General features: G+C 46.4%; 1 protein-coding gene across 2 annotated transcripts in view; it reads right to left on the bottom strand.

Annotated features, from left to right (window-relative positions):
- Positions 1–1,875: 1,875 nt before the first annotated feature.
- The window catches only part of CPSF3 (cleavage and polyadenylation specific factor 3), a 37,133-nt gene continuing 19,984 nt past the window's right edge, over positions 1,876–19,024 (bottom strand). For both annotated transcript variants that reach the window (XM_003354926.5, XM_013996349.3), the window contains 8 exons: positions 16,360–16,512; positions 13,558–13,666; positions 12,136–12,234; positions 9,496–9,590; positions 8,368–8,455; positions 7,839–7,908; positions 5,246–5,342; positions 1,876–2,497 (listed from right to left, as the gene is read on the bottom strand). In XM_003354926.5, coding sequence (XP_003354974.1) covers positions 2,396–2,497; positions 5,246–5,342; positions 7,839–7,908; positions 8,368–8,455; positions 9,496–9,590; positions 12,136–12,234; positions 13,558–13,666; positions 16,360–16,512 — 813 coding nt within the window. In that variant the 3' untranslated portion in view covers positions 1,876–2,395. The remainder of the gene's footprint in view (positions 2,498–5,245; positions 5,343–7,838; positions 7,909–8,367; positions 8,456–9,495; positions 9,591–12,135; positions 12,235–13,557; positions 13,667–16,359; positions 16,513–19,024) is intronic.

The following is a 19,024-nucleotide window of genomic DNA, read 5'->3' on the forward strand; positions in this document are numbered from 1 at the left end:
TTTTTGCTGAACTGATTCGGCAGGACAAAGTGGCCACAGACGGAGCCCAAGGTGGAGGCCTATTCAGAAAGAAGACAGAGGAGTCTGGCTCGAGTTTGCTCAAAGGAGGGCCTCTGTCATCTCAACCCACAATGAAGTGTAACGGCTGTGATAAAAATGAGCCAAAAAGGGATGTCTTGAAACAACTAAGCCTAAGGTGAAAACCAGGAGAGCAAGGGAACAGTGCGTGTTAGAAAAGCCGGCTTCCCGTGGCTTGGACTTGGGGTGCTGGGGGGGTGGCTGGAGCTGGAGGCACCGGTAGGATGATGCAGAGCCTGACTCCCTCTTCAGGCTGGGAGTTCCCTGGCTTCACAGACCAACTAACTACACTTCTGACAAGATGAAGGCATCAATTCTTTTTTTGTTTTTTTAGGGCCGCACCCATGGCATATGGAGGTTCCCAGGCTAGGGGTTGAAGTGGATCTACAGATGCTGGCCTGCCCCACAGCCACAGCAATGCCAGATCTGCACCGCGTCTTCAACCTACACCACAGCTCACGGCAACACCGGCTCCTTAACCCACTGAGCAAGGCCAGGGACCAAACCTGCCTTCTCATGGATACTAGTCAGATGTTTCCACTGAGCCGCGACGGGAACGCCATCAATCCATTTTTAATGCTCCCCGGGAGATTCGACACGCAGTCAGGGTTGAGAGCCCATTAGGCCAAGTTAAGGTGTTTGGACTTCATCCTAATTACGGTAAAGGAGCCCTGAAGAAATTTCAGCAGGGGAGGCTTGAGGGCAGGTCTGCTACTTTAGGAATCAAATGTAGGCAGAGAAGGGAGGCTGCGGCAGGAACCAGAGGGGACAAGATGATTTGGTGTCAGAGGCACACTGGAGGTGAGATGGGCAGATTGAACAGCAGTTTAGAATCCTTAAGTGAAACTGGTTGCCTCAGGGAGCGGGACTCCGAAAGGACTCGTCCTTTCTGCTGTGTATAACCTGTGTTGTAAAGATATCACAAGTGTGTATTTTTTGTAACTTAAAAATGTTTTAGGAGTTACCGTTGTGGTGCAGTGGCAATGAATCCAACTAGGAACCATGATCCCTGGCCTTGCTCAGTGGGTTAAGGATCCCGAGTTGCTGTGGCTGTGGTGTAGGCCGGCAGCAACAGCTCTGGTTCGACCCCTAGCCTGGGAACCTCCATATGCCGAGGGTACGGCCCTAAAAAGACAAAAAAAAAAAAAAAAAAAAAAGTTTTAAAATCCATCATAACAGGAGTTCCCATCGTGGCTCAGCGGAAACAAATCCAACTCGTATCCATGAGGTTGCGTGTTCGATCCCTGACCTCGCTCAGCAGGTTAAGGATGGGGCGTTGCCCTGAGCTGTGGTGTAGGTCGCAGACGAGGCTCGTATCTGGTGTGGCTGTGGCTGTGGTGTAGGCCGACGGCCGTAGCTCTGATTAGACCGCTAGCCTGGGAACTTCCATATGCCGCAGGTGTGGCCCTAAGAAGCAAAAATAAATAAAATCAAATCTATCATAACAAAATCTTAAATGGCACTTACAGAAGGTGACCCTCAGACTTTTGGTTTAGGCCAAACACTAAGTAGGAATCTTTTTTTTTTTTTTTTTGACTTTTCACAGCCAGGCTGTGAAGGCGAACCTGCCCCAGGGCCTGCTTGTTCCGTTCCCGCTGAGGGAGCAGGTGGAGCCTTTCACTGAAGCAGACGCCGAAGACCCCTCCCGCCCCCACCCCCGGCAGAGTCGATCCGGTCTCTCAGCACAAGACCAGACACCCGTGTCCAGGCCCTTGCAAGTCTGAGCTACTCGTACTTGAGAAAACTGGACTGATGATTAATACACACATAAGACAACTCAACAACATATGAGCATCCTTGAACCTGAATCATAAAAAGCATCTTTTGAATATCTGAACTGAATGTGGATCTTACATAAAGAAAACATTATTGAATCTTGAAAATTCTAATTTTACAAACATATAAACTAAGGAATTTGGAAAGACTATCGGGAGGGAAGAAACAGAAAAGGGGCTTAAGACGTTGAAAAGCGCTAATTATTAATCCAAATTCAGATCATGGATATGAAAGCTCCGGCCATCATGCATGTCCTTTCCCTAAAGAGGACCAGCCCTTCTGCTCCCGCAGTGTGGGGGGGTCTTCACGGTGTCATGGGTCCTGCATCCGTCCCTGGAGCAGACTCGGCAGCCGGCAGTTGACGGAGCAGTCCTCAATGATGGACAAATGAGCTGGTCCCGTAGTGGTATCTAAGGGTTGGACTAAAGGCCCTTTGTCGTCAAGAGTAAAGAGGCCCCCAGGGAAATGACTGTCTTTTATTTGAAGTAACAGTAGAGCCGAGCATGACACGACGTTTGAACATCTACAGAGGCGTGAGGGGTCAGGGCACTGGCGTGAGGGCCTCATACAGCCTCTGGGCAGCCAGCTCCACCATTTCTCGGAGGGACTCGTCGTCTTCACTCCCTTCTTCACATTCCACGGTCTGAAAGTGAGAGCACAAACATGCCTGGCAGCCCAAGTGTCTGGAGTGGATTTTTTTTCTTTTTACAACTGCACCTGTGGCAGAGGGAGGTTCCCAGGCTAGGGGTCGAATCAGAGGTGCAGCTGCCGGCCTACACCACAGCCACAGCAACGCTGGATCGGGATCGGAGCCACATCTGCAACCTATGCAGGATCCTTATCCCACTGAACGAGGCCAAGAATTGAACCTGCATCCTCACAGAGACTACGTCAGCTTCTTAACCTGCTGAGCCCTGATGGGAACTCCTGTCTAGAATTACTATGTTAAAGAGAAACTAACGCTCTTTAAGAACAATCATTTCCCGGAGTTCCCATCATGGCTCAGCGGTAACAAACCTGACTGGTATCCATGAGGTTGCGGGTTTGACCCCTGGCCTCGCTCAGTGGGTTAAGGATCCCTGTTGCCGAGAAGCTGTGATGTAGGTTGCCGATGTGGCTTGGATCCCATGTTGTTATGGCTGTGGCGTAGGCCAGGGTATATAGCTCTGATTCGACCCTGGCCAGGGAACTTCCATATACCGCAGATGTGGGCCCCCCGCCCCCAAAAAGAACAATCATTTGCTGAAGGGGTAGGATTCTTGATGATCAGAAGCCAGAACTGCTGCCCCGCACAGCTGTGGGCATGCACCCGGATGCCGAGATTCCTGACGCCACTGAGTCAGACCAGGGATTAATTATGGGAAAAAAAAAAGAATAAAGGGAATAAAGAATATGTTTACTTCAAAGCCCATGTTTTGATCTAGTAAATGACACTCCAGGGAAGTCATGCAACACAAATTATTTAGCAAGAACTGGATATGGTCATCAACTCAACAAAAACTTTGTTTTAAAAAAAGGTTATCACACCATAAATATTCCTCACATAAAAATTTAGGGAAGAAAAGCTAACACCCTTAATTCTATGATAACTATTGTTGACATTTCAGTGCATAAACCTCTAGATTTCTGGCTATATATATATATATTTCTTTAAAACAAAGATGGGATAATTCGTATTTGCTATCTTGTAACTTTTTTCCTCACTCAATAATGTAATGGACAACTCTGCACATTAATAAATCTACATCATTGGAGTTCCCATCGTGGCTCAGCAGTTAACAAACCCGACTGGCATCCATGAGGACGCGGGTTCGACCCTTGGCCTTGCTCAGTGGGTTAAGGATCCGGCATTGCCTCAGGCTGTGGTGTAGGTCACAGATGCGGCTTGGATCCTGAGTTGCTGTGGCTCTGGCGTAGGCGGCTACAGTGCCAATTTGACCCCTAGCTGGGAACCTCCATATGCCACAGGTGTGGCCCTAAAAAGACAAAGAAACCCCCCCAAAAAACCCTGCATCACCGTTCTCAGTAGCTGTGTTGAGCGTATTCCGTGACGAAGGGCACAGCAGACCCAGTGTTTACTCAGTTACCATCTCCTACTCTTGGATATTTAGGTCTCTTGGAGTTTTGCTATAATCGATGCTAAAATATCGATCTATCTATCTCCTCACTTCCCTAATCATGTTCTTTGGTGAAAGCCAGCAAATGGCATCGTGCATACAGGTATGTACTTTGAAGGCTTTGGACGCCAATCAGCAAACGGCGCTGCAGCCAGAACGCCCTGCCCGCCCTACAACCTCCTCCCTGGCCCGACGGAACCGCGGGCAGCGGTGTCCCTCCTCGCTCACCACCAGCGGGTCCCGGCACTCTTTTTACTCGGTGCCGACAGAAACACAGAAAGAGTGATATTTTATACTTTCAGTCTGTGTTTCCTTTAACTCTCAGTGGATCTGATCTGACACATTTGTTTCATGTGCTTGTTGGCTGTATTTCTTCTCTAGCGAATTACTTGTTAGTGTTCTTGGCTTATTCTTCTATTGAGGTAAAATAAACCGAGTGTTTGCTCAAAACAGCTATACGGTCAAAGAATACATGAACAAAATCCCAAACATGTGCTACTGGTTTAGCAGAACTGTTCTACTCTTCAAAAGCCACCCCCCCACACCCCGAGGAGGAGACACATATTCACTTATGCTCATGAAATAATTCCTAAAGGCCTGCAGGCCCCGCACACACGAATCCCACTGTTTGCAAAAGCCACTTGGATCTTGCTGTGAGCAGGAGAGCCGCTTCTCTGGAAAACCTGCATCGCATGGAGGCCAAAGTAGAGAAAGCCGAGGCGGATTGAGGAATACTATAGAAATGGAGCCCGGGGGAGTCAGCGAGACGTGGGAAAGGAACCCTCTGCAGCGACAGGGAAAACCACTTAGGGCAGAACGAGAAGTAAAAGTATGGATGTAAAACCTGACGGCAGAGGAGTTCCCGTGATGGCGCAGTGGTTAACGAATCCAACTAGGAACCATGAGGTTGCGGGTTCAATCCCTGGCCTTGCTCAGTGGGTTAAGGATCCGCTGTTGCCGTGAACTGTGGTGTAGGTCGAAGACGCCGCTCAGATCCTGCGTTGCTGTGGCTCTGGCGTAGGCCAGTGGCTACGGCTCTGATTGGACCCCTAGCCTGGGAACCTCCATATGCCGCGGGAGCGGCCCAAAGAAATAGCAAAAAGACAAAAAGACAAAAAAAAAAAAAAAAAAAAAAAAAAACCTGACGACAGAAACACAGTCTATCTTTAAATCTAGGAAATGCCCAAATGCAAAAGTAAACTGCAAACCAGATTATTTTTTGCGTTCACTTTATCCCCCAGTGCCTTGCAATGCAGGAAGGAACAGCTACATACCCGCGTCTCCAAGTTTATGTTGGCAGTTTTTCCATCCACAGTGACACTAAGAACAGATCCGTCCTTTACGCTAACACAGTCCTCTCCAAATATGTCCCTTAGGATAAGCAAAGGGGCGGCATTAGTGGAAACTGTTCCATAAATACGTAAAGATTTGGGGAATAATAATATTTGCGATAGGCCCTCGTTCTGAGGTAGAGTCCTTATATCTACTCCTGAAATGCACTTACTTATTTTCGCACATTTTATTAATTTTGTAAGGCAGGAAATACATACAGCTATCATTTATTAAGAACAAGCGTCACACGTGGCACTTCATATCCGCTCTCGTCACCTATAATAACTGTGGCAGGGAGTCCTTTAGGCACGAGGCAGTGAGGGCACCTGCTTGGAGCCCCTGGCTCGTGGGCACCCGTGTGGGCGACGTGTCCAGGCCTCTAGGTCCACGGGCCGCCAGCCCTTTAACCCGCTCCGAAGGCCTCCTTCCGGTTAACCCTGGGCTCACGGAGCATCTTCTCCGTGCCGGGTGCGCTGGGCCCCCGGGGAGGTGGAAAATCCCGAGACGCTGCCTCCGTCACCGAAGAGCGACGGTCGGTCGATCCGTTTCCACACTTGTCCCCATCAATGACAGAGACACCTGCAACCCACAGCCGAAGCAGCGGGCGGGACGCAGGCGAGGAATGGTAGTCAGTGACTCGAAAAACTCCCCAGACACGGGTCAGCTTGACAGTCGAGCACTGAAAAAAGCTATATTCCAGGGCAGGGGTCGGGGGAGAAGGGACATTAACTGCCTGCTCTTCCGGGCAGTCATGGGAATGATACGTTTGAATAAACTGGCTGGGCAACCTTGTACTAAGGGAAAATACTTTAACTACAGAAATGTATTCAAAAGAACAAGCCTCATTTTTATGCAACCAGTTGTCGGTTTGTTAAAGAAATTTATCCACATATAATCCTAAGGATTTAAAGAGCTGGAGTGACAGCTGCAGTTTTCAGACTGGGACCGACCTGGGAGTTGAAACAAGCCGGCACCTCACACTCAGGGGGCGCGTGTGGGCCCTGGCCCTGGCCTCCTGTGCCCGCGTTTGTGGAAGGGTGTGTGTGGGAGGGCAGGTGGCCCAGGCAGGGTCCGGGGCAGGAGACCAGGGGATGGCGAGGGCGAAGGGCCAGCAGCCTGGAGCGGATGCCTGCGTGCGGCCCCGCGGAGGCGCAGGGTCCAGGCCTCCGTCCGGCACCCATGGGTGCACCTGGGAAGCTCAGCCATGCCAGGGCAACACAGGGCTTTCTATTTCTGTAAAGCCGCTGAAAACAGAGCTGCTCACAGCACGACTGCGCTCGATGCGTCCCCTGGACAGGCACAGGAGAGCACTGTCACCTGTCTGCTACAAAAGGGCTTTTCCCCCTGGGGTCCCAAGAGGCGCTTGAGAAAGGGGCGTCTAACTCCTTAAAAACCAAAGATAAGGCTGTGTGTGCGCTTCCCCTTCCAGGTGAAGTTCCACAGCTCGAGGAGTCAGGGTCTAAAATGATTAAAACACGCAGACTCCCAGGCTGGCAGGCCAGGCTCTCAGACACTGCAGAGGAGCAGCGCTGGGAACCGGCGGACACGGGACCCACAGCCTTTTCACGGCAGTGCAAACCGTCGGCTGGTTTTTAGGTTGTATGGCAGGTGTGCTTTTTAAAATCAAAATGACGCCACCAAGAGCACTTCTGAAGCTGTGTGACACCGTTTGTAAGCCACCATTTAAAGCCTATCACCCATTTTAAAAAGCCAGTAAATGGCTGCTGTAGAAGATTATCAGCGTGGAATTTGGGGGAAAGGGAGGGACAGAGATACAGTAACATAAAAACCTCCAAGCCTGCAGAGCGCCGTATTTTACCAAACCATCTAAGTAAGTAACCTTCAGCTTAAAAACAGAAGCGGTCGTTTACTCAGCAAGTGTTTGAGAGATTGCTGTGTTCAAGGCACTACGCTAGATGCTGAAATGATAAAACAATTCAAATCTTTTTCTTCTTCCTTTTTGGGATATCATACATAAGGTTAAATTGCAGTTATCCACTAAGAGGCAGTTTTAGATGACTATTTTGTTTGGAAAAAATTATTCTGAAACAGTGGAGGAAAGGCCTGATCGCTGGCATTCCGAGAAAAGTCTAAAGGTGACTGACGGTTTACAGACTTACTATCTGAAAGAGTCCAGAAAATTACTGCTCCTGTGGAGCTCTATTCAGAGAGAAGTAAGTGTATAACAATTCTTAGAGGCGTACTGACACGAGGTTAAAATTTGAGTACCTGTCCTTGATGACAAGGTTTTATCCTGCTACGTGAGCCACAGAGAAGCATCGTGAGGCTCTACATTAAGTAAAAGGTATTTACAGCAAAGTGGCCGGCCAAGCAGGTCACAGGGACTCAGAACTGGTGAGAGGGTTTAGCTGGAAGGAAGTGGTTCAAACCCCTTGGCTGGCAGAAACAGAGGCCCCCGGACTCGTTAAGGGACCTTGTCTGAGCCGCACAAGCAGGTGGCGACGCCACCAGAAGGGCCTCCTCCCCAGCCCCTGCTTGGCCGCCCTGCGGAGCGGGAGCGGACGCCACACTTACTGGAGCATGATCTCCAACCTCTTGCTGTAAACGTGCATCTCTAACTTTTTGGAAACCTTCTGGACTGCACCTGGAAAGAAAAAGCAACAGGGCGTTCAATCTCCAAAGCCCTATTTAGAATACTTTCCAAATCAATAATCGGAACACAGCTGCTGAGAAACCAAAGTGGTTTATTCAACGTTTCGTCAAACACGGAGACAGCAGCAGCCCGCTCTCCTGGTGGCCGTGCTGGTTCGATTCAGCAGCATTTTGGAATTTCTGATTAAACTCTTTTTAAGACACCGTTACCAACAGATTTTGTGTTTGCGTTCACGGCAACCGTATTTTTACAGCGTGAATGAAGACTCAGGACAAAAAGTAAATAAAATATGAGCAATGTGCATTGTTATGCATATATTATATTTTAGAAGTTAAAGGAATGAAAAAATCAGGTTTTGAGTTCTTTAGGACTCTGTTTTCTGCTTCTTACTTCAGAGGACCATGGGAGAAATGAAAGAATTAATGGATAAAAAATAAAGTAATTTTGTACCTTTCCTTATTTTCGGGTTTGACTGAACTTCTAATATCACGGTTGTTACCGTATCTGCATACATATCATTGGAAGGGTTTGCCAACCACTGTAAAGCAAGAGGCAGAATTAGGGAATTTAAAACTCCAACAGTGGGAACCGTATTTACCTAAATTAATGATTTCCAGCCCTTGCAGGTTTGGGTTATTTTAATTAATTAATTTATTTAGCTTTTTAGGACCATACCTGCGGCATAGGGAGGTTCCCAGGCTAGGGGTCCATCAGAGCTGCAGCTTCTGGCCTACACCAGCCACTGCAACGCCAGATCCGAGCCGTGTCTGCGACCTACACCACAGCTCACGGCAACACTGGATCCTTAACCCACTGAGCGAGGCCAGGGATCCAACCCGCAACCTCATGGGTTCTAGTCAGATTCGTTAACCACTGAGCCATGACGGGAACAGCAGATTTGGGTTATTTTAATGCTGCTTATTTGAATCATCACATTCCGTGCTCTTAAGAAGTATCCCATGACGAGTTTGCTTGCTTCGAGGGAAGAGAATTATATATATATATATTTTTTTGTCTTTTTGCTATTTCTTGGGCTGCTCTCGCGGCATATGGAGGTTCCCAGGCTAGGGGTCGAATCGGAGCTGTAGCCACCAGCCTACGCCAGAGCTACAGCAACGCGGGATCCGAGCCTCGTCTGCGACCTACACCACAGCTCACGGCAACGCTGGATCATTAACCCACTGAGCAAGGGCAGGGATCGAACCCACAACCTCATGGTTCCTAGTCGGATACGTTAACCACTGCGCCATGACGGGAACTCCGAGAATTATATTTTTATCTTGAGGAGATTTAGACGTTTTGATAATCAAACTAAAGACATCCTGGTGTTACCTACCACAAAATCAGTTAGGACTTACTCACAGGCGACACCTCTCAGAGCATTACACATACTAAATACTACGCCTTATTATTAGTTTCTATGTTACTGCACCTACACAGAAAACGCCTGGCTACGTTATGTTTAAAGCCAACCTTGAAAAGAAGAATACACACACATATATTTTCCGACAATTTTCTTCCTGACTGGGATGACACCAATTTTCTCTGCAATTACACGTGAACTCAGGATGCCCTTACCTCTAATACCACCATTCCTGGTTCCTGTATTACAGTAATATTTTTGAACACTTTCAAAGCAGGTTTTTCTTGAATTTCTAATTCTTCTACATCACCTGAAAAAAAGAAATTATGAGATGTATTTAATTTTCTGGTAATCCTCTAGAGCTCAGTTATTCATGTGTTTATAGAAGCAGCTGAAGGAAAGATGATACACAAAGAAAAAATGTAATAGCTCATTTGTATAGTCAGATTTTAAGCAGCTAAGTTTTATATTAATTGCTAACAGCAACCGAAAGATCTCAACATGTATGATAAAAATTCATGTAACTAGATAGGATTTTTAAATTTTTTTTTGTTTTTTGTTTTGTCTTTTTAGGGCACCACCGGTGGCATATGGAGGTTCCCAGGCTAGAGGTCTAATGGGAGCCATTGCCGCCAGCCTACGCCAAAGCCACAGCAACACCAGATCCAAGCCACATCTGTGACCTACACCACAGCTCATGGCAACTCTGGATTCTTAACCCACTGAGTGAGGCCGGGGATTGAACCCGCAACCTTGTGGTTTCTAGTTGGATTCACTTCCATTGCATTTTATCAATTGCAAACTTTGCTGACTGTCAAACACCTGTGCTTGCAGAAGAGATTTAATTGACCAGCATCTTAAAATTTAACAGGAGATGCATGACTACGGGTCACTTCTACCTTCTGTTTCATAGGCTTTTTCTTCTTCTTTTTTTTTTTTTTGTAGGGCCACAGCCACAGCAACTCAGGATCTGAGCCGTGTCTGCGACCTATGCCACAGCTCACGGCATTGCCCGATCCTTAACCTGCTGAGCCAGGCCAGGGATCAAACCTGCATCTTCATGAGTAATCAGGTTCTTAACCCACTGAGTCACAACGGGAATTCCTGTTTCATAGGTTTAATGGTTCTGCAGGGACATTCCATTGTCTAAGATGAGACTTTCCTGGTTTCCCCAGTAACCTGTTAATTAAGGATTAATTCAAACACCTCTTATTAACTTCCTATGTTATAACCTATAATTCTAACATGAGGATCTGAGGTTAAAAAAAGATATTCTTTCTATTGATCATTTTATGGTAGTACTTTACTATATGAATTATAAAGAGCATATTAATAGAAAGTGAAATTTTGCGATCTGGAGTGTTTTTGCTTAATACAGAGAGCCCGTGCCTTTTTTTTTTTTTTTTTTTTTTTTGGTTTTTTTATGGCTGCCTCACAGCACATGGCAGTTCCCAGGCTAGGGGGTCGAATCAGAGCTACAGCTGCCGGCCTACACCATAACCACTGCAACACCAGATCCAAGCTGCGTCTGCGACCTACACCACAGCTCACAGCAACGCCGGATCCTTAACCCACTGAGCAAGGCCAGGGAGTGAACCTGCATCCTCATGGATACTAGTCGGATTCATCACCGCTGAGCCAAGACGGGAACTCCAGAGAGCCCATGCCTTTTAACTTAGTCATTGCCTCTCATGATGTTAATACACAAAAATCTCTACTTCAAAATGGTCTAATATGAAAACAGTGGGTTACTCTTTACTGGCCTTTGACCACGTACTCTGACAAAACCTGTTGGATAGTAGTTCCCTGGTGGCCCTACCAGTTAAGGACCTGACATTGTCACTGCTGGTCCGATCCCTGGCCTGGGAACTCTCACATGCCATAGGAAAACAAATGAACAAAGGAGCCCCACCAAAACAAAACAAAACCCAAACAGAAACAAAAAACCTCCAGTATAGATTTGTACTGATGGAACCAGAAAAATTTTCACTTAAATAGATAAAATTCAGGTATAGTTGGGAATTCCAGTTGTGGCGCAGTGGAAATGAATCCGACTAGGAACCATGAGGTTGTGGGTTCCATCCCTGGCCTCGCTCAGTGGGTTAAGGATCCGGCATTACCATGAGCTGTGGTGTAGGTCAGAGACGTGGCTTGGATCTGGCGTTGCTGTGGGTCTGGCGTAGGCAGGCAGCACCAGCTCTGATTCGACCCTTAGCCTGGGAATCTCCATATGCCTCGGGTGCGGCACTAAAAAGACAGAAGACAAAAAAAAAAAAAAAAAAATTTAGGTATAATAAACCAATAAAGTAGAATTTAAACACAAGAAGCAAAACCACCAATATTTTTAGAATTTTAAGTGGATCAAGAATAAGAGGTAAGAGATTTTAGAGATGTTTATCAGTATATTTTCAAATTTTTCATCTAAAGGTGATAATAATATGATCAAGTGACATATAAATAAAATCTGTGTAATTCTGAGACAGTTACCAAAATGAACATCCTTAGATGTAGACACAGAATTACCTTACTCAAAAAACAAGCAACTTAGGAGTTCCCGTCATGGCTCAGGAGTTAACGAATCCAACTAGGAACCATGAGGTTGCAGGTTTGATCCCTGGCCTCGCTCAGTGGGTTAAGGATCTGGTGTTGCTGTGAGTTGTGGTGTAGGTCACAGATGTGGCTTGGATCCCGCATTGCTGTGGCTTTGGAGTGTGTCGGCGGCTACAGCTCCGATTCGACCCCTAGCCTGGGAACCTCCATATGCCTCCGGATTGGACCTAGAAAAGGCAAAAAGACAAAAAAACAAAAAACAAAAAACCCCAAACAACTTAGCGAATGTCAATAAATACACATACCTGTCAACTTCTGGAGCTGGTAAGAGAGCAAATTAAAAGGACCGGTATATGGGATGGCTTGGGTCTGTTTCACGGTGCTCATGGCCAAGTCAGTATAATCTGAAGAGGAAAGTAGAATACATATACTTTAAGAAACAATACCAGTCCCTCAAAATGTTACAACTTGTAAATACACACCAGGCAGGAATAAAGAAAAGAGAAGTATAAGCAAAGTAAGAAAGGACATGTTTCTCAGGCTCTCAAGATGCATCTCAATTGGTTTCATCCTACAATCCCCCCCCATCCCCGCTCACAGTAACTCGTGCTCCGCCCCAAGGCAGGTGCATCCCCAAGCATACAGGCCCCTGAGCATCTCCAAGCCCATAGGGAGCTGTCTTCTGCCACCTTTTCTACTTGGCAACCCCCGGCGGTCCTTCGCCACCAGCCATGAGAGCCACTGGGTCTGCAAAGCTTTCCCCACGTCTTCTAGGCCCACTCTTTCCTCACACACTCACGCACTTCTGTCCATCGCGGCTCAATGGTGTTCTCTCAATAAAAGGCTTTTCAAGGGCTGGACTGTGTTTTTTAACTAGTCCTCCTGCACCCAGCACAACGCCAGGCACAGAGTAAGCACTCGCCTGCTGCTAATGCAAAAGCTATCTTCCACTGCGTGGCTGCCTGAAAGCCGACCGCTGGCCTGTCTCACAGCTGAACACCTAAACGCTGCTGCCAGTTCTTACCCCCACCTTTTTTGTTTGGTTGCCACGTGGCATATGGAATTCCCAGATCAGGGATCAGATCCAAGCTGCAGCTGTGACCTCTGCCATAGCTGTGGCAGCGCTGGCTCCGTTCACCAACTGTGCTGGGCCGGGGATTGAACCTTGCAGCCTGGGGCTGCAGCGGTGCCACCAATCCCACCGCACCACGGCAGGAACGCCTACTTCTTATTCCTTGACAAAGCACTTTTAATTTCTCAGTGCCGCATAAATAAAACTGAGCACAGTTACTTACTCGAAGATAATACCATATTTACTGCAAGAGGAATGACAGCATAGCATTTACACAGGCATGAAAATATAAGGCCCAGCAAGCGACTTAAAATTATGGGTCATAAAAATCAAAACGCCTGTGTGAGGAGTCTACCATGACTCCAGGCAATGAAGCAGCTCGGAGAATGGCAGCGGACAGGCCTGGGAAGTGTCCGCAGGAGCCTGTCTGTCTCCCAGGGGAACTTACATTCCCAACTGAGAAAAATGCTACCTCACAAAGAATTTAAATGGTTTAATAGTCCAAGGAAGGTTTTTTTCCCATAAAGCTAACTAGATTATTAAGTTTCAACCATCTGGTCGTTATTTAAAATGTGCCACTAGGTAAGAGAAGTTTTTGTAGATTTTCTCAAAGGCTAAAACCCAAAGGCAATTGGCCATTTAACAGTATACTTACTGGAGAGGTCGCAAGGGGAAAGGATGTGATAATTAAAATTTCTTTTAACAAGTATTCCTGAGACCCGCTGGCCTTGTTCTGGTTTTTTGTCTGCTAAAAAGCCCATGACCTATTACAAAACAAACAAACCAACCAACAATTTGAAGAGAACAGATTCTAGTAAAATACAATTCATTATTCAGGGACCGAATAATTATAAGGCTGACAGACATTTCGACCATGAAAACAGCACGTGTTCAAACCTGAAAATATACAATGCTATACACCCGTAAGAGCAGGGCGGTACCCAGGCTACCAAGGGAGCAAAGGTTAGAGTCACGGGGACAGGTCTGGCCAGAACGGCGGGTTCAGCTCGGTTCCAATCAGTTCAGCAGCCAAGTCAACCCACTGAGCCCGGGGCTTAAGAAGCCTCGACAGCGAGGGTGAGAAGACGGCTGGCGAGGCCAGACACGCGTGGCTCCCTCAGGCGGGCTGGCAACCTCGCCCGCGGACGGAGCCCCACTGCACAAAGGTGTGAGGTCATGCCAGAGCCAACACGAAGAGCAGCAGCATCCCTGACTAGAGATGTCAGGAAAGGCAGGTATGATGAGCTCCAGAGAATACTGACTGTTCAAAACCTACCGCCACCTCCGAAACACCTTACAAACATCAACTCCAACGTCCCCAAATGTAACTTTTCTCAGCTATAAATAAAGGAACTTCAAGGGGATAAAGACCCCATATTCCTTATACGTTCACCTCTCATCAGTTAAGGGCAGGTGGCAGGGGTAACATTTTCTTATAACTCTACTGGGGGTTCGCTCTGCTTCACGTGACTTCTCAGGGTTAGTTCTTCCTGAGATGCCGGTGCCTTCCTGGGAAGGAGTTCTGCTGCCAGGGGGCAGATGTCAGGACAGGGAGGTCCTAGGTGCTGATGAGGTGGGCAGGCCTGTCTGCCTGGAGAACCAAGGACCTCAGAGAAAAAGTCCACCCTCCGCTGCCAGCTTCTCTCTTTATTCAAGCATGTGCCAGTTTCCAACATGCAGATTTATTCCCAAACATACAACAGGTTGGCCTGACAATCCTAGACAGTAAAGTACATGGATTTTTTTTTTTTTGGATAATTCTTTTTTGTGGATCTGATTTCTTTGCCAGCTTCTTAGTTTCTGTTTTATGTGGCTGAGGATGGCTGCCATAAACCTGACTTCTCCCAAAGTACTAGGTTATAGGAAAAAAAAATAATTAAAGCTCATGATTTTAAATAGCTAACATCACGGAGAAATTACAGAATAACACTGTAACATAAAGCTATATTTGCGAAAACAGATAGGGACAATAGTTTCCCTATGCATATATAAAGTTGAATATAAAAAGACACATAAAAGTATTCTCAGTTCCATAGTCAAAAAAGATTTTTAGGAGTTCCCGTCGTGGCGCAGTGGTTAACGAATCCGACTAGGAACCATGAGGTTTCGGGTTCGGTCCCTGACCTTGCTCAGTGGGTTAACGATCCGGCGTTGCCGTGAGCTGTGGTGTAGGTTGCAGACGCGGCTCGGATCCCGCGTTGCTATGGCTCTGGTGTAGGCCAGTGGCTGCGGCTCCAATTCGACCCCTAGCCTGGGAACCTCCATATGCCGCGGGAGCGGCCCAAATAGCAAAAAGACAAAAAAAAAAAAAAAAAAAAAAGAAGATTTTTAAATGCTATATACTATATTTCTTGAGGATTTATGATGCACAAGGGCCTAATAAAAACTCTGGAAAGTCTTGCTACAAGCTCAGCTTACTTTCGTTTCACTCAGCTTCTCCTGAACGGTCTGCCTACAAAACTTTCTTTTTCTTCCCCCACTGCAACCAGCAGAATTTTCGAGATTCTCAACAGAGTATATTTTTCTACAGGTATGAGATTCCTCCCATTAAATTGGCCCCTGGAAAGTTTTGTGAACAGTGAGATTCAGGAGTAAATACAACTATTTGCTCTTCTTTGGCCGGAAAAGTCTCACATCCTAATTTCTGCAAATTTGTTTTCTCCTCAACTTTGCTGCAAGGAGCAATATTTATCCATTAGCTTCCTCATTTCTGGCTCATTATGGACTAAAAGAATTCTGTAAAGTTGTGTGTTAACACATTTGATATTTAAAACTTCAGGGAGATCATTAAAAAGTTGCCTTTAGAGGTATCCGAAAAAGATTTTTGATGAATAAGAGGTAAAAATGCAGACTTCTTACAGCAGCCCTCTAAAATCCCAGGTAAGGTTTTTTGCCCTTAACTATTTCTTTTTTAGTTAGTTCCTTTTTAAACTCTGAGCATATTATATTTCCTCATCGAAAATGATTAACTCTTAAAAAAATAAACTTTTATAAATTCCGTCATATCCACAGATAATATGTTCAGAGACATGGGTCTTTCTTTCGATTCTTGGGGAGAATGCCCAGAGGGGGACAGAACACTGTGCTGGATGCACTAAAAAACAAAAATGGAAAAAACCAACCACACAAACGCCCCCCCAACACAGTAAAAGGACATTCGCTTACGCTCTGACATGGGAATAAAAGTAAGTGGGAATGTGTGGGTTACAAGCCAAAAAACTCAGTATCAAGATCTTATGTATTTGAAAAATTTCCATGTGAAAAGCAAGTTAGTGGATCTAGAAAAGGCCTAAAAACCCAAGGGTAACGTGCTTGTAGCACCGACTGAACAGACAGAAACCACTGCTAAGCCCATTATCTTGATGAACCAGGAGCAGATTTTCTTACAAGGAAACATTTCCCGAAAGGGATGAGGGATCGTTAGGGATGAACAGCATTAAGAACCATAACCTTTTACCTTAGCTAGTTTTTCGCCCCGGAAGTTCAAGGTCACTGCTTCCGTATTCCGGGGATTGTGAACCTCTATGTGCACCTCGTCATTGTCTTCATATTCTCGAATCAGGGCTGCTTTCAACCTGGCCATTTCGTTCTGTTCTCCGTGGACTAAAATCTACAAAGGGGACATACATTGTAAGAGAGCAGGTGGGGAACCATCCTTGGTTCAGATTAACGCTGGCCCTTATCTGAATCAGCTAATTATAGGAAATGGAGATACAGGTGAAGTTATTAAACATTACTGCTTTTAAGGGCCTTCGTCAATCAAACTTGAATGACATTTTCATTCTGTTTGGCTTTAAAAGGTACTTAGTTGGAACTATTTCAAGAGAGTAAAGAAATTTCTACTCCAGTTTTTGCCACTATTGAGATATACAACTTGGTGGAAGCCAGACTTTTTCTAGGCTTCTGTGCTCGCACTGGGAAAGGGCTGGGTCAGGGGACCTCTGCAGCCGCTACCAGTGTTAAAGGCATGCGGTTCTTGTCCGAGACTACTGGACTCCTACTGTCTCAGAAAACACCTACAGTTTTAAGTTTTTTTTTGCTTTATAGGGCTGCACCCACGGCATACAGAAAATCTCAGGCTAGGGGAATTGGAGCCACAGCTGCCAGCCTACACCACAGCTCATGGCAACGCCAGATCCTTAACACACTGAGTGAGGCCAGGGATGGAACCCGAATCCCCATGGATACTAGTTGGGTTCGTTTTCATTGCACCACAGTGGGAACTTAATATAAGACTTTCAAATAAGGAGGTTTTTGTGAGAAAAAATTACTTCTAATGCTTTCTTCGATTTCTTACAGTAATACCAAGTAAAAGATTTCAGAACCAAATGAAATTATGTTTTAGAGAGGTATTTACAACTACTGCATTAGCTACCAGTCTTTCTAATTCACTTCCATGACCTAGATTTTACATGACAGATCATTCTTTTTTTTTTTTTTTTTTTTTGTCTTTTGTCTTTTTAGGGCTGCACCTGCAGCATATGGAGGTTCCCAGGCTAGGGGTTGAATGGGAGCTGTAGCCACCGGCCTACGCTAGAGCCATAGCCACGTGGGATCCAAGCCACGTCTTCGACCTACACCACAGCTCACAGCAACGCTAGATCCTTAACCTGCTGAGCAAGGCCAGGGACTGAACCCGAAACCTCATGGTTCCTAGTCGGATTCGTTAACCACCGCGCCACGACGGGAATTCCAGACAGATCATTCTTAACCTAGAGACTACAGGGAGGTGACTTCCTGCCTGGACTAGTAGACGCTTGCCCAGCGCCACCACCAGACAGAGGCATATGGCCTAGAGATGAGCAGCCTCAGCTTTGGGACCTGGCTGCTGTAACACAAATCCTGGCATTATACAATACTGCAAAACAACTATACTTAAAAAAAAAAAAAGCTAAAAAAAAATATATCCTGGCATTGCCACTTACTAGTTGTGTAACTTCAGCCAAGCCATTTAATATCTCTGTTTTCTCATCTACAAAACAGTCACTGGTTGTGAGAAGCAAGCAAGCTGTGATACATATAAAACACTAGTCTGGAGTTCCCGTCTTGGCGCAGTGGTTAACAAATTTGACTAGGAACCATGAGGTTGTGGGTTTGATCCCTGGCCCTTGCTCAGTGGGTTGAGGATCTGGCATTGCCGTGAGCTGTGGTGTGGGTCGAAGATGCGGCTGGGATCCCGAGTTGCTGTGGCTCTGGTGTGGGCCAGCGGCTGCAGCTTCGATTCGACACCAAGCCCAGGAACCTCCATGTGCCGTTGAAGTGGCTCAAGAAAAAGGCAAAAAAAAAAAAAAAAGACGAAAAGAAAAAAACAAAAACAAACCACTAGTCTGGCACCTGGCACACAGGAAATACTCGATAAATGCGAGTATGATTTACTGTTACCACCCCCGCTTCCACTGTTTTATCACGTGGATAGACTTTTGCTGACTTGTTGCTGGAGGAAAATAAGCACCAAATTCAATCCAGGGATTGAAACTGACAGCAGAGATAGGGTCTGGAGACTGACAAATGGGACCGAGGGTGAGCCGGTGATTCCAGAGAGAATGAGCCGAACTGCTTTTCCTCCGCGACTTTAAAATCTGGGCAAATATCTCTCAACCACATAGACACGCTACAAAGCTAAGTAGGTGGGGGATTTTCTCCACCAAAGAACCTGCTCACAAGGGCCAATATGAGGACTGAAAAAACTAACAAAATGGTGCACAACATGCTCGCCATTGTTAGTCATCAGCGAAATGCCAACCACAACTACCGAGAGACGCCACCGCACGCTCCCTGGCACGGCGGCATTTTAACAAGGAGGAGAACAAGTTGACAAGGACATGGAGAGCTGGGACCTTGGGCGTCGCGGGCAGGAAGGGAAACTGGTGTAACTGCGACGGAAAACAGTTTGACGATTCCTCAAAAAGTGAAACCTAGATCCAGCAACCGCAAGCGAGGCACACATGCAAAAGCACTGAAAACTGAAAACAGGGACGCCAACGAACACTTAAGGCCCACGTTCCCGGCAGCGTTATTCACAAGAGCCGAAACGGGGAAACAACCCCTCACAGATGAATACACAAAATGCGACCTACACACAATGGAATACGACTCAGCCACAAAAAGGGATGAAGTTCTGA

This window comes from Sus scrofa, chromosome 3, assembly GCF_054392235.1.
Source record: "Sus scrofa isolate SSC_HxYL_T2T_F1_AM1 chromosome 3, Sscrofa_HxYL_maternal_Yorkshire_Landrace_v2.0, whole genome shotgun sequence".
NCBI classification, from domain to species: domain Eukaryota; kingdom Metazoa; phylum Chordata; class Mammalia; order Artiodactyla; family Suidae; genus Sus; species Sus scrofa.